The 16,073-nt window shown below is 34.7% G+C and overlaps 1 protein-coding gene across 5 annotated transcripts in view; it reads right to left on the reverse strand.

Moving 5' to 3' along the window:
• The window catches only part of LOC132122031 (exocyst complex component 6-like), a 78,228-nt gene that overhangs the window by 6,656 nt on the left and 55,499 nt on the right, over nt 1–16,073 (reverse strand). For 3 of the 5 annotated variants that reach the window (XM_059531872.1, XM_059531871.1, XM_059531875.1), the window contains exons 16-20: nt 12,225–12,336; nt 12,001–12,135; nt 9,718–9,897; nt 9,070–9,099; nt 3,358–3,499 (exon numbers count right to left, since the gene is read on the reverse strand). In XM_059531872.1, coding sequence (XP_059387855.1) covers nt 3,358–3,499; nt 9,070–9,099; nt 9,718–9,897; nt 12,001–12,135; nt 12,225–12,336 — 599 coding nt within the window. Of the gene's footprint in view, nt 1–3,349; nt 3,500–9,069; nt 9,100–9,717; nt 9,898–12,000; nt 12,136–12,224; nt 12,337–16,073 lie in introns of those variants that run through there. The other 2 variants (XM_059531874.1, XM_059531876.1) reach the window with 2 other exon arrangements.

Consider the following 16,073-nt stretch of genomic DNA (forward strand, 5'->3'; position numbering starts at 1 on the left):
TCATAATTCATTCACTCTATCAATGGGTTTCTAAGACTAGATGATCATAACTAACTCACTCTATCTATGCTTTTCTAAAACCAGATGATCATATCTATCAGACTGATATTAGTGGTAAAACTAACTCAGCTATGTTGAAAAATTTTTCAGATTAGATTTCATTTTGAATCAATTTCTGATGGCTGAATGCTGGATAAAAAGTGTTCCAGAGAGCTTTGAAATAGAGCTTGAGCATTTATGAGAAGAATTATTTGTTTTGTTCAGACCATTAAGTTCACTGGTTTAAAGTTTGTATAGCCAGCAAAGACATTTTCCTCACAAAGATTTTATTAATGATAACCGAAAATGAAATGAAACTCACAACCTGGGATAAGGATTCTTATGGGTGCATCTTAACTAACTAGCGTAAGATAAACTGCTAATTGGACAAACACCATTCAGACCTTAGAAATGGGTCAGACATTCCCTGCCTTACCTGTGCGGTTGAACCCTCACAAACTCTAGACATCTGTGACCTGAGGCAACAGATACGAGCATGCACACACAGCCTTTCATTTCTGCTGACAGTGATGTAGCGTGACTGAAACCTTAAATGGCTGAGGAGTACAAGATATGATGCTAGTACCAAAGAACTGTCCACATATTAACATTATTGATAATCGCTGTGCTTGGACATCTCTATTGTGCCATTCAGAACTAAAGGGGCTTATGGACTTCCCCAGGGAGATATCAGAGATCTAACCTAGAACCTAAGTGAGATCAGTTTCTGCATTTCACAACATCATAGACACTTGAGGATCTTTTGACTTGGGAAAGAAACATTTTAAGGTCAGCTCCATAAATGGTCGGATCTGTTTTCGTAATTCTGAAGTCCAATAAATTTCAGATCAGGATGAAGCCATTAAGCCCAGTGGAGATCAGCAGAAATGTGTTCCGTTTAAAAATGTGTCTTATGCCATTTTAGACATATGCCTAAAAGCAGTAATTGCAATGTCTAAAGCAAATCCACCAACAGCTATATGGGTGTTCAAAAGTTTGCAAAAAAATTGCATATTTAGCAGTGTTTTTTTTTCTCTTCTTTAGCTAAAGAAATTAAATAAAAACTTGCATTATACTTGAGCTATATCATACTAAAGCTACAAATAAGCCTGTTTGCTGTGATACTCAATTATACACTTTTGATTTACCTGGTAAAACTGAGCTATCGAAGATGAACAAGAATAGAAATGGACCCAAAAATGTACATAATTGGAGCCAGAGCATTCATGTGAATTACAATTTAAAATAACCATCTTCTATTTTAACATATTTATATTGTTTTCAGAAAACATCTCGTTTTGCATTCCACAGACAACAGTTTCAAAACAGCATTTCTATTTTTAGTAGAACTATGAATGATATCCTCATATGGGTGGGTAATGCACGCAAATGCAGCACATGTAAGATGAATATCAGATTCTATCAGAACAGGTGTGGGTTTCCAAGAGCAGATGGAGTGTGGGTAATCAGGAATGTTTCTTGAAAGAGTGTAACTCTGATAACTGCTTCTGAGATCAGCTGATAATATCAGTAATACCTGCTGCATAATTGCATCTACCACAGAGCATACCACTGACATTCCTGTCTGTTCATTAGTGCATTAGTCACATTCCGCTTTGAAAATGGTTTATGGTAATGCTCAAACTTTCAGAATAGATGTATTTTGTAAAAGGTCTGGTTTATTAATTAATGATTTACGGCAGATAAGATGCATTCAATAAATGATTACTATTACTTTAGACCTTGCTTACAAAGCTCTTGCATGGCTTCAGAAGACTTCAAATAAAGGATATAGACCACTTTTATAGTGTACAGGGACTACACTATTAAAATCATCAATTTTAATGGTGAAAACTGTATAAATGACATTGTAAAAAGATTATTTTACTCTATATGGTGAAAATTTGAAATCAATCTAATACGACATTTTATGTGATTTTACAGTAGTTTTTGGAAGTGAAAAGAACAAATCATCTTATAATCTTCAGTAAAAAAACAAACTGATATTGTCAGATTTCCCTGTTGGATACTTCACAACTTCACATTTAATGTTTTTCCTTATGTTTTTCCTTGAAGTAATTTTTTTGGGGGAAGTCTGTGGCCTAGTGGTTAGAGAGTTTGACTCCTAACCCTAAGATTGTGGGTTCGAGTTTCGTTTTTTTTTTGTGTATTAGTGTATTAGTGAATAGTGTATTAGTGTATTAGTGATTAGTATTTCAGTGGGTTGATATATTAATATTATATCAGGTAATGGAATATATGTATGATTTACTTAAAAATGTACGTGAAATTCGTAAAATCTACAGTAATTTTTATAGTAACGTTATTGTTATTGTAAACTTCAGTGAAAGAAGAGGGTGAGTAAATAATGACAAAAGCTTCATTACTGGGTGGACTACTGAAACTATTAAATGCAGGGTAGGTAATACATGTATAAACAACTTTCTTCCAAATTTGTTTAAACTTTCTATATATATCAATGCATAATTAAAATGTAAGTATTCTGATAAAAAGAGTATAAAAAATTCAGTGACTTTAGACCGTTTAATCTGTATTAAACACAGCTCATTATTTCCATTTCGGGACGAAACATAGGATTGGCTTAGGCGACTGTCACTCTCTCGCAACCATGGCAACCACCCTTTTGCCACACATGACCTGCCCACTTGCGCGTGCACGTTTGATTTGAGGAATTCAAGAGGCACGGATCCTAGGAATACCAAAACAATGGCAGGGAAACAGCAAGCAAAATTCACAGTACCAGCCTATGCAGTTAGTGAAGGCAAACCAGGCAAAAAAAAGGAAGACAGTAACAGTACAAGAAAAGGCAATGAACAAAAAGTCTTTGGATAAACAAAGAAATAAAACGCGAGTTAATATCAGCGTGGCTTTCCAGCGATGGCGAGAACTGAGGGAACTCAAGGGGCTGAAAAGTGACTCCTTGATGGCTTTATTTCTGCTGGACAGGTAAATCTTTCTTTTTGTATTTTGATCATACATATTTTTTTCATGAAGCATGTGTCATTAGCACACGTAGCTGCGTAATATAGCTAACATAACATTACTTAGCGAGCCGTAGTAGAGGCTTTGGAAAAAGCCCAGAAGGGAGGGGGTGGAGTGAATGGAAATAATGAGCTGTCTTTAAAACAGTCGTGAGAGGTCTACAGTCACTCGATTTTTATACTTTCTTTTTCAGAGTACTTACATTTTAATTATGTATTGATATATAAATAAAGTTTAAACAAATTTGGAAAAAAAGTTTTTTATACATTTTTTTTACCTACCCTGCCTTTAAATTATCATAGATGCACTACTCACGTTCACACTGTATGACATCCAGGTTAAACTGCTGAATAGCTCCCATGCTGATCTGTTTGAGCTCAGTATCCAGCAGCATCTGCATCAGTGACGTAGACAGGTGTTTACAGGCAGACATACATGCCGTCTGTGCCACCTTACCCTGAAAACGGCACACAAACACACCAACAAACCGTTAGTACAGGTGTCATCAGCTATACATATGCCATGGCATCAGTGCTTTTCTATCTCAAAATCTTAATTAATTCAGAGTATGAACTAGAGGTCGACCGATATATCAGGCTGATATTTGTCATTTTTTTATATATCGGCATCAGCCGATATCCGTGTTTAAATTTAAAGATTCGATTTAAAGTCAGGCATGTCGGTGGCCAGCGCATGTTATTGGTGCGGTGGAAAGTGCTGCTGCTGCATGTGAAGGACCCCAAGCCAAAACTTTTAGAAGATTCATCAGCAGTCCTGGGAGATAAAGGTAGTCAGAGAATTTCACTCTGTAAATGGGGTGGAGAAGTTGGCAGCTCTCACAAACACAGCAGCGTAATTGAGGGCTCCGTTACTCCGCCGCTCACAGACAGCACTGTGCTCGGAGAGATAGCTGTCCTGGAGCTGCCCAGAACAGTGAATCACATTTGTTCAGAAGCATGGTTTGATGCAGACAATAGCCAGGTTTCCATCCAACTCATTTGCGTTTAGGGATGTCAATATTCGATAATTTCCATGATCGATCGACGTTTAAATTAACGATCAATCAATAACCTTAATCCTGCAAAATGCATCTGCAGTGGTATTATTATTATGTGCAAAAGCAACTTGGAAAAAAAGCTTTCTTACCCAAATAAAAGGGGTTTTAGTCTGAATAAAATGCTAGTACCAGGATTGTGAAATAAATAGATGTGATTATGATCATTTGATAAAATGAAGAGAGTGCGCCATACGTTTGAGATCATTTTACTTTGTTGACTGTTTCCCGTCAAGGAGACCGCTGAATGCGCCACTTTAAATGGTTTTGTGGTGCTCTTTGTATTTTATAACACAATTGCAATGTTTTCAAATGACACTTTAGTATTAAAAAATTATCCCAAACCTAACTGTGGCGCTTGTGTCAGTGAACTGCTTTTTTCACATCAAACATTTTATGCAAGTATTATGACCAGTACTTTATTTGATCCTGTTCTGCAAAATGTCCTCTAGGCCTATTTGTTTAAAAAAAATCTGGCATTTACAGTGCATTAGATCGTAACAGTGCATGCATACGAGGACGAGCGAGCGCGGGTTTGGCTAGATGTATTTGGAGGTTATTGCTCACGTCTCATTCTGCACATATCCAAATGTTTCCATATTCGCAATGTATCTGAATGTTAAACTATAATATTTTTTATTTTTTTTAATGTAAACTAGACGGAAATGATCATCCTCTTCACATGAGCAAAAACGTCCTTGGCATAACAGCAGAGTGGACCGGTATACTACGGTCTATTTGAACTGACCAGTGTAACCTTTTAAATGTTTGTTTGACTGCACTTTATTTTAATAATGAACAGACTGCGATGTAAGTTTGAAATTAGAATGCACTTTAGATGTTCTGTGTCATTTATACCAAACACAAATGTTGCTGGTTGCTAGTGTGTTTGCAGCACTACTATTATTTATTTTTTATATATTTTATTTTTTATATTTTTCAGTTTAATTGATTTTTATTTATAAAACTGTATTTATTTTATTTAAATGTATATTTAAGTTTACATTTATGTTCCAACAAACTTGAAAAATTCTGCTTGATAAATGCTCTAAATGCTCTAAAACTTTTATGTAAATGATTGACATATATATTACCTGTTTTATATATTTAATACTTGGTCAGTATATTGATTTGTTTGGTTAACTTTGGATAATTTTTTTATTTTAATACCGTGCAGTGCACAAAATTAAGATTCGAGAGATGGTTCAAGTCAGTGCTCAACAACTGATGATAAGTTTAGAAATTTTGTGCATCCACTTATTATTAGTGTGACATTTTAGCATGCAAATGAAGGGGAAAAATTCAAGATATCGGCCCTAAAAATCGGCAGCACATATCGGCCATCGGCTGACCCTGACCTCTAAACATCGGCATCGGCAATAGAAAAACCCATATCGGTCGATCTCTAGTATGAACCAAAGTTAGTATCAGGGTATGTGCCACTCTAGGAACATAAAGTAATGGCTAACTTAGAAGTATCTCTAAGCAGTTTCACCGTAAAAAATATTGCTCCAAGCCCAAATAAATTTTTTCTAATATTAATTTATAAAATAATTTGCTAATAACAATAAATAATTTAGAGTCCCAACTAATAAATCAATAGGTATTGTGCCCGTAATGCCTGATTTCACCATTAGCCTAGATTACATTCTAATAAGTACATTATTTTACTTAATATGCATTATTTAAATATTTCAGATGATAATAATCATAAACAATATAATTGTTCAATTGTAAAAACCTGAAATAATGTATTCAATTTAACACTTATAGTATGGTCACTGATTAAATACTGGTCTAGTGACAATGTGCAAGCTATTGTGTTCAATACAATTCAATGTTAAGAAAAACTGATTTATATGTATTTCATTGCTGGTGTGACCATTACAATGTGCATGGGGAATCAGAAACAGTTTCCGTAATTACGCATGATAAAATTTACAGCATTTTGATCTTACTGTCAACAACACTAATTACAAAAGTGCATCATGATTATTGGTGTTTTCAATGCAAAAACACACACACACAAAAGTAAATATTGCAGCAATTTTTGGAGAAAAGCCACAGCATATCCAAAAATTTTAGTCTGCACAAATCTAAAAAAAGAAGAAGAAGAAAAAAAAAAGCGAAATCCTGGTGGGACTATATATATATATCCAGAAAATAATATTTGGTATATGATTCATTAAAAAAAAATTTTTACATTTCAAAATCTTCCATGAAATTTCACTAAATACAATTTTTACCCCTGAATGTTTTTTATCACTATCTGTGTTTCCATTACCCTTCAAATTGCGCAAATTAAAACTGCGAACTGAAAATACGCCTAATGGAAACAAGTCAATTTTTTTCAAAAAATCCCATATATTGCAAAAAAGTTTTTATGCTTTTTCAGGCAATCCGAAAAAGGATTATTTCGCAAAACTGCAATTGAAAAGTTTTTTTTCCACATCATGCTAAAGTTTTCAGAATGAGCCATTCACACTTCCAACAAAGAACTGATTATGGAATGGCTCTTTTGTATTGCAAACATGATACTTGACTCTGAACTGCTGCTAATCATTATTCTTTTGTCTATAATATTCTGACCATTGGGGCCCATTTCACACCTAGATTACCTACACTTCTTTATTTCATCATTATTGAGTTTAGGGGATAGGCGCAAGCGTCATAACACGTTTACATTAATCTACACCCCGCCTCCAGCAGAGCGGGGGTGTTGGAAAGTTCGTTAACAGTATACCGTTGCTCAGCCTTTTCGAACTGCTTTTTGCCCCGAAACGAAGAACGAAAACAAACTTTGTTTGAAGTATATCGGGGCCTTTACAGTGAAGCTGATTGTGGCCACTCTAGTCAACGCTTGTGTTTATACCAGCCGCAGCACGCATGTTTCTGATGCAGCTCTCCAAAATCTGTCAAAATCCCACCAAAATCCATTCACATGACTTATCACGAGAGGAAAAAGTTATGTTTTAGTTGCATAACAATGGTTAATGGAAACGCTGTAATTTCGCAAAAAAAATTTTTATCAACATCATAATATAGCTTTGTTTGGTAATATAGCATAATATAGCTTTGTATGAGCAGCTCCACATTCAATTGATTTTTAAAAGATCAGCCTGGTTATTCTTTAAAAATTCCTCTTTTTTTGTTCCACCGAGGACAGAAAAACAACTGGGTTGGGAACAACATGAGGGTGAGTAAATGAATGAGTTGAAAACAAAGGTTTTCCATCTCTTGAAAATCCACCATCTGATGGATTTCATTTCAGACAGAAACATCTAGTCTCATATCCACAGCAGTCGTTCATGCAAGCCGACACACTCAAAATGAGTAGGGTTGTAAAGACCAGTCAAATCCAGCAATACGAGATGCCAAACACACATAAAACACATGCAACAGCTGCTCCACCAGTACATGCTGATAACTAGCAAAGAAATGAATAAACAGTTCCATTTAATTATTCTATCCAAAGCAAAAAATGCAAAAAAAGCTCTTCACAAAAACGACCCCCGTTGTTCTCATGTTATCAGTGATGATATCCATTAGACACCTCACACAATAAACAAGACTAAATATTTCACTTGTATTATTTTGATGTGTAAGCAACATAAAACACTCAAGCACCATAACCAATTCTGGTATCATAATTAAAAAACACAAACGACAATCAATTCAGAATGCATGGACATTATTCTATATTTCTAGAGATATAAAAACATTTTTCAAAATCAGGAATATAAAAGCAGGTCCTCTAAAAATTCATCACATTTAAAACTCTTTCAGATAATCTCTTAGACCAAAAATGGTAAAATAATAAACACACTTAAAAGATGCTTATATTAATGCAAATATTTTGCACAAGGTTATTATATTTAATAAAAAATACTTAAATGATAAAAAAACGTTACTTGAAGTAAAATGAATGTTAACTGGAATAATATATATTTCAATTAGTTTAATTAATGTAGAACGAAAAATAAAACCCAAATCAGAAAAAGATTTATAAAACAAATAAAAATGGCAAAAACACACAATAACTAAAACCTCAACTAAAATTAAAGTGGAAATGGGAAATATAAACATTAAAACTATTTCAAAATATTAATAACAGATATAACAGTATCTCCATGATATTAAAATAACTCTGATGTGAAGTGGATTATTGGACCAATGAGATTTGACTATGGGCCGAATCCAGCACAACGGCCGAAATAAAAAACCGAACTGGAAATAGTGATCAACAAAATGGGTAGCCATTAGTTGCTCCCCATCTTTAAACAACAAATACCATTTTTATGGCCTGTTTACACAAAATCAACATACATTTAATGAATTGGTGCAAAGTAAGTTAGCTGCGCTAACATATAGATTATGAAACATCTGAGTATACTTGACATATAATGATATCTAGCTGTCCTGATAGTGTAGTAAGTTAGAATGTGTCATTATGCAGGAATAATAAAGCAGCATTCTGAATTGAGAGACACTCATTATTGAGACCATTTAGGAGGTAGATCAACAAAAACAATTTGTCCATAAAGTCTAAGAAAATGAAGTTCTGAAACCCATTTACATTCATTTTATGGCCAAAAATACTCATCAAAAGAATTTATTTTGTGTTCCGAAAAAAGAAAGAAAGATATGTTTTTGAATTTCAAATAAAAGTTTTGGGTGAACTGTTCCCTTTAAATGCTGTGACTAGTGCTAGTGAATATCAAGTAAGAATGGCACAAATGTTCTGTAGATACTTGTATGAGCGTCAGACAATAATGGGCAAAATCAAGCAAATCAGGGGCAGCATGCAAATCAATCTGGATTACATTCTGCAATGCACATGAAAAGGGAAGCAAAACAAGGCTTGCAGCAAGTCCACATAACTGACATGAACATGCAGGTTTAATGTCTTTTTTTATTTTTTATTATCACAATTTTTCTCTTCCTCCTCTAGGGTTCGAAGAAGGTCTACTTACCGACATTGCAGCATGATCTTTGTTGTTATTCTGATCGGAAACCCCAAGAAAATAAAACACGGAAAGGGAAAGAAAGTATAGCAATAATAAATGGACAGACAAAGGAAAATCTGAAAAATCAAGCATGCCTGGCAGAAAATAAATCAAGGAATACATTCACTTAGAGGAAAGATGTCACTTTTTCATGTTGAGAAACCAAAGCATATCCAACTTAAACTGGAGGTTAAAGTAATTTTTTTAAGAGGACAGGGCAGCTGAAGAGAAACACAAAGCAAGCTGTATCGTTCTCAGCAAATGGATGGGCTGGGAGTTGTCTGTGTTGATTATGTGCAGGAATAGTCAGAGATTTGATTGGTTTTGGAAACAGACGTGGTATGTTTGTGTAGTGACACCTATAACACCAAACACGACATTCCTGTGCATTTATACACTGATTTAAACCTAATATCAAACAGTGGAAAGTCAAAAGAGGGGCATACATTAGAAAACGTTTTGAACTTCCAACTATGTATGACCATCTAAACACCTATAAATGCAACACTGATTGACACCACACATGCAATAACAAACATTACATGAACTCATGGGTGAAGACTGGCCACGAATTCACGGCAAGACTGCATATGAATAGGATGGTATGAAACTTACTGGAAGGTGTGTGAAGACCTGGAAGGTGCTACGCAGGAAGTTAATGAGGTCCATGAGGTAGCCGCTGGCCCTGCCGTCCGACTCTGCCATGCCCCATTCATAATCAGCCAGCTGAATGAATTCATCAATCTTTTGGTTGAGTTTGGTGTATATTTCTCCTTCGGCTGAATGTCTAGCATCCTAAAAATAGGAAACCATGCATTCAAAAATTTCCTCAAGTGTGCAAACACAACAGTGGTACAACCAACTACTGAATGATTCCTGGGATGCTTTTAAACAGTATTGAAATGATAAATGTTGCAACAATTAATTGTATGCTTTTTTGTTTAACTTTTAAAAAAGGCAAATATTCCCTTTCAAATGCAATTCCAAGCTGTAAAACAACGAATTCACATGAATATCAACTGCGAAATGTGGAAAATTACTAGTTGCACTGGAAATCAATTGGCAACTGAAGCAGTAAATGTTCCAACCACTAAATCGTCATGCAACAATCAAACATAATTTGTAGGACTGGGACAATACGCTAAGGCCTAAAAAAAAAATTTGTTTGGTTCCGGTTTCCGACCGACCCTGTCAATTTATGTGCGACCCAAATTTATTTTATGAGACTGGGGAAGAACGGTCTTTCACACATCGTTAATTAAATTACAGTTTCCTTTAAATGCTGTTTTACACTTAAGTAATCCGTTAAAAACCATTAAGTATTGCATCAAAACCCTTTAACTGTCAATTCCTAAAGTGAGCTATAACTTAAGGTTTGGAAATCGTAACATTAAGAGAAACACGGGGGGAGGGGGGAGTCAACAATATATCGCGGAACAGAGAGGGCACTGACAACATGCTGACAGACAGGACATTAACATTACCAGCTTACTTTTAATATGAAACAAAGTCTCATTTGGTTATTTCACCTTTCAAATGTGGTCATTTTTTAAAGAAATGTAAACAATAAATACCGTTTTGTGGCTCTTGAATGTGTCGAACAGATCGCTGTAAGTTAGATCATCAGTTAAAACTAACTGATTGTCTCTTGCTTCTAGTTAATTTATAGCATCAAAATCAAATAAACCACATAAATGAACATAACAAAGAATGTTGCTTGACTACAAAAAGATGTCTGTACACTCCGTTTTTCAAGTTCAAATCCTCCATGTTAATCTACTATGAGATCGCCTGTCAAACTCCCGCGAAGGCTTTTTGTGTGTGTGTGTGTGCGTTTTGCGTGTCTATGGCAACAACAGACTTTAAACGGGAATACAGAATCACTGTCGTAAAAGTACCGGTACACACATTTAAAATCAGCGCGTGTGTGTGTGTAAAACTGCCACTGGAGAAAAAAAAATAAAAAAAAAATAAAATAAAATAAATCCCTACCGACCAATGACCTCAACTGACAACGGAACCAAACTTTTTTTTTTTTAGGCCTAATCTGATACTTATGTGCCGATTGAATATATATTGCTATAATTGAGTATTGCGAATATATAACTTGTGATTAGATATTAGAATTATTTGTGATTTTTGTTAGCTTATTAAAGACCAGACAATGGAAAATACATGATCATACCGTTAAAAAGACTGTAGCCTATATGATGAGTTATATTAACAAAATGCATCACATCTTTTTGAACTTTTATTTCGGGAGCATACACACACGGTGTATATTTTAAAGTACATTGAGCCATGAAACTTTCAAGTACCAAAACCCTGAACTTGCACATAAATATAATAGTCAAATGTTCAACAAAATGAGTTGAAAAAATACTTTCTGAAATAAAATAGTGCTTTGCACTAATGTTACTTCGCATAACGGTTTAGTCCTTTTTACTCTGCTAGTTTTCCCAGCAGTGTGTAAAATCCAAAGTGCTTGGGATTTAAAACGTGAAGGTGCAGAAAGAATTCTCAAAGAGGTTGAAAAATATTTTCTAGGCATATCAATCGGTACACTTGGTGAACCTTAAACGGTTAAAAAAATCACGTTGTAAAAAACAAAATGTGGAAAGTGGTGGGGGTGAATTCTTGAGCAATGCTAACATGCTGCTGCATGTTTAATAACTCAAAAAGAGGTCACCCGATAACACCTCCGTTTTGATACATTTAACACAGTAGCATCAAAACAAGCTCAGTATGGAGTTTGTGAAGCCTGAGGCGGCTCCTGTCCTGTGCTTTACTCTGAGGGAACCACTCCAGATGGCTGTTTTCTGATCACAGTGAGCCCTTGGCAGTCATACAACCGAGTGAAATGTGTAATTAAAGAACAAGTCTGTGAATGACTTTTACCTTGAAGGTGGAAAGCCCATAGAGTCTTGTGGTATGAACCGTTTCCGGGGAAACATTGGTGATGTTCGTGATAAAATCCTCCAGGTATTTACACGCATACTCTAAATGGGTGGTGTTGATGATAATTTGAACTAGCTGAAAAACATAACAGAAAGTAAGGCACACGTTATTTTCTAAACTGAGCTTCGCAGACAGAGTGAGGCGATTCGTCACATTAACGTTACCTCAGTTAATCCTATGTGTGGCTTTTTGATTAGATTTTGTAAGCAGCTGCTCAACGTCCTCGTCAGTAGCAGGTTGGTGGATTTACGGAGCATGTCGTCAATCTCAGTTGAGCTGAAATACAAGTTAACCAAGAAATATGTTCAATCTTTGCATAAAGACTTACTTTTAAATTATGTCTCATAATATAATTAGGACACATAGTCGACAGAACACATTGTTAACTCTTGCACAGATTGTTAGCTCATGTAAATATATACTCAGACACACAGAAGGTTTAATCACTTTTAAAGACTTTGTCATCATTAAAAAATATTGCACACTATAACAGTGAACTCAACATATTTGATAGTCAATTATTACACTCCTTGACAATAGGTTATCGTAAGGCAAGGCAAAGTTTATGTACATAGCACATTTCATGCACAATGGTAATTCAAAGTGCTTTACATATAAAAGGAATTAAAATAAACATAAAAAATATAATCGCAACAAAAACTATTGAAATGTTTGAAAAATTAAATTAAAATAAATTAAGAGAATTAATGTTTACACACACACACACACACACACAGACACACACACACACACACACATATACATATATATATATATACACACAGACAGTGGGGCTCGAAAGTTTGGGCACCCCTTGCAGAATCTGTGAAAATGTGTATCATTTTTTAAAAATAAAGAGAGATCATACTAAATGCATGTTATTTTTATTTAGTACTGTCCTGAGTAAGATATTGTACATAAAATATGTTTACATTTAGTCCACAAGACAAAACAATTGCTGAAATTATTAAAATGACCCCATTCCAAAGTTTGGGAACCCTTGGTTCTTAATACTGTGTGCTGTTACCTGGATGATCCACGACTGTCTTTCTGTTTTGTGATGGTTGTACATGAGTCCCTTTTATGTTCTGAACAGTTAAACTGAGAACTGTTCTTCAGAAAAATCTTTAAGGTCCTGCAGATTCTTCAGTTTTCCAGCATCTTTGCATATTTGAACCCTTTCCAGCAGTGACCGTATGATTTTGAGATTCATCTTTTCACTCTGAGGACAATTGAGGCACTCAAACACAACGGGAGTTTTACTTTCTTTTTGAATTACCATTGTGTACGAAATGTGCTATATAAATAAACTTGCCTTGCCTTGCCTTGAATGTTAATGCATTAACTAAGGTTAACTAATGAGGTCTTATTGTAAAGTGATACCTATTGGTTTTTATAGTTCTTTTGCACTTTAATGTGAAAAAAAACATTTAACTTTTATATATTTTCTGTATGGCTTTATTGTTTTAAATGTTTAGTTATTTTTGTTATAAGAAAAAAAGTAATTTAACCTGTTATACTGTATTATGACCACTTTTTTAAAGCAAAATTTCAATACCGTGATAATACCGTATACCATGATAAAAGCATTATCAATTAACCGCAACAAGAAAATTTGATACCGGCATATCCCTAGCGCGTTTACATGTCACAAGCTTCTGATCGGATTTACTCTTTTGACATGCGCACACTGCTTGAATATACAGAGTTTCCCCGCTGCTGTTTTAAAAAGCACACATTATATTTATCTACTTCGGGTCCTAATTAGGCGACGACCAGCACATGAACTGTTGTGCTGCTAAAGTTTACTTTAGCAAAAAAAAAAAAAAGTAGTAAAAGTGCCTCTTCCAGCACTCAAATCTAGACGTCTGTTGATGAGAGTCTTAAACGAGGACTGGTGGGACGTGGTCGTGTTCCACTTCAAATACACTGAGTGAAAGGGGAGATTTATAATGACAGGACACTTATTTATGAACCTTTATTCACCAGGAAGAACACCTCGTTCCGCGCGTCATTCGTCATTACGCTATTTCTACGTCACTGTGCATGCGCAGTACTTTCCAGTTTCGGTTTTCAAACTGATCAAGTGTTTACATGTCCTTTCTGATTGTGCTTCTAGTCCTATTACGATCGGATTAGAAGGGTCCATGTAAACGCAGCTAGTGATACTCGCCTTCAGTCATAAAAAACAACTAAACAAATATTAATCAATTAAACACGATTGACAGCACTAGTCTTACATAATATTTACTAAATTAAAATTAATTTGAAAACGTATCAATATGATTTTTTAAAGATTTAGTTAAAATATGTGACTATTCAATTTAAAGATAGTAACATGTTATATTTAAAGATAAATAACATGTTGCATTGAAATTAATGTTTATTTTACATACAATTTACTAAATTAGAAATAATTTGAAAATGGAAAATTATATTAATAAAAAAAAATCTAGCAAATATGTGTCTACAGCAAATCATATGTTTTCTTATTTTACATAAAGTAAATTCTGAACATGACACAGTGCATACATCAGAGGATCTAATAGTTGGAATCCAAAAGTTTGCAAAGTATGTGGCATTAAATATAAAAAAAATTTTTTTGCTGAATGCCAATAGCATATGAGAAACTATTGTAGCGCTTAACTTTGTATTTTTATGAATATAAAAGTAAATGCAATAATTATTTTCAAATTTCATTTATTTTCTTTGTTTAACAGTTGTCTAATAATTTTTTGTTCAGTTAAACAAAGACAATAAACTAAATAAAATTTAGAATTAGAGCTCAAGTGATAGCGTTCTCAGTGTTGCCAAAATAAAAAAGTCTTCAAAAAAATGCTACAATATATACATAAAAAAAGCCAAAAATCAGCCGATAAATATCAGCATTGGTAATCCACTGGTCAACCACTAATCTCTGCTGCTGAGCAGTAGCTACTCACCTCAGAAGGACAGTGAGAGGTAAAATCCTCCAGCTATGTGCACTTCTAACCCTCTGGGAAAGAATTTGGGGTGCCAGTGACAAGCACAACACAGACCCCTCACAACGACCAGCCGAATGCCACAGAGCTTAAAGAGAATAAATATTGGCAGAAGAAATGGCTGGGGTGGAGGGGAGAATGGTGGTTCTAAAGACAGTTTTGAACTGTAAATGAGGGCTTCCCACGGAGAAGGCAATGTCACGATAATAGCTTCACAAGCCAAATTTGGACAAATTCTGATTCTAGATGTATTTTTGGTTGTTTTGCTACATTACATTTACATTTAGTCATTTAGCAGAAACTTTTATCCAAAGCGACTTAAAAATGAGGACATTGGAAGCATTCAAAATCAACAAAAGAGTTGCATGTGCTATAATAAGTCTCAGTTAGCTTAACACCGTACATGTAGCAAGTTTTTTTTATATATAATAAATAAAAAGAAAACAGATAGAATACAAACTAGAATAGAAAAAGAATAAAGCAATCTGTTGTTAGAAGCCTTTTTAAGATTTTTTTTAAAGAATATAAATAGAATAGATACTGCTAGAATTAGAAGGTCAAATAAAGATGGAATAAATGTTTTGTACCCGATTCTTGAAGATGGCTAAGGACTAAGTTGGGCAGGTCATTCCACCAGGAGGGAACGTTTAATTGAAAAGTCCATGTAAGGGGCACAATAAAGCGACGTTCACTTGCAGAACAAAAGCTTCTAGAGGGCACATTAGCCTTAAGAAATGAATTTATGGCGCTTTTTATGTACGATTCAGCACGGCTCGGTTTGGCATGGTTTGCGTTTCCACTGCCGTTTAGTATCGCTTTAAAGTGGGCAGGATTATTCACATGTCGTTATAGTTGCGCCACCTCTACTGGCACGACTCCTAAAAAAATGTTTTCATTCCGCGTTGCCCCATTAAGCTCTCGCTGGATCCACTCCCCTGCTGACAACAAGAGGAATGTCTGTACTTACACAACAGAAAATGAAACTTTTTGGTCGAAAAAAAAAAAAAACGTGCGCTCATTCAAAGCAGTGGT

Source organism: Carassius carassius, chromosome 40 (assembly GCF_963082965.1).
Source record: "Carassius carassius chromosome 40, fCarCar2.1, whole genome shotgun sequence".
Classification (NCBI taxonomy): Eukaryota; Metazoa; Chordata; class Actinopteri; order Cypriniformes; family Cyprinidae; genus Carassius; species Carassius carassius.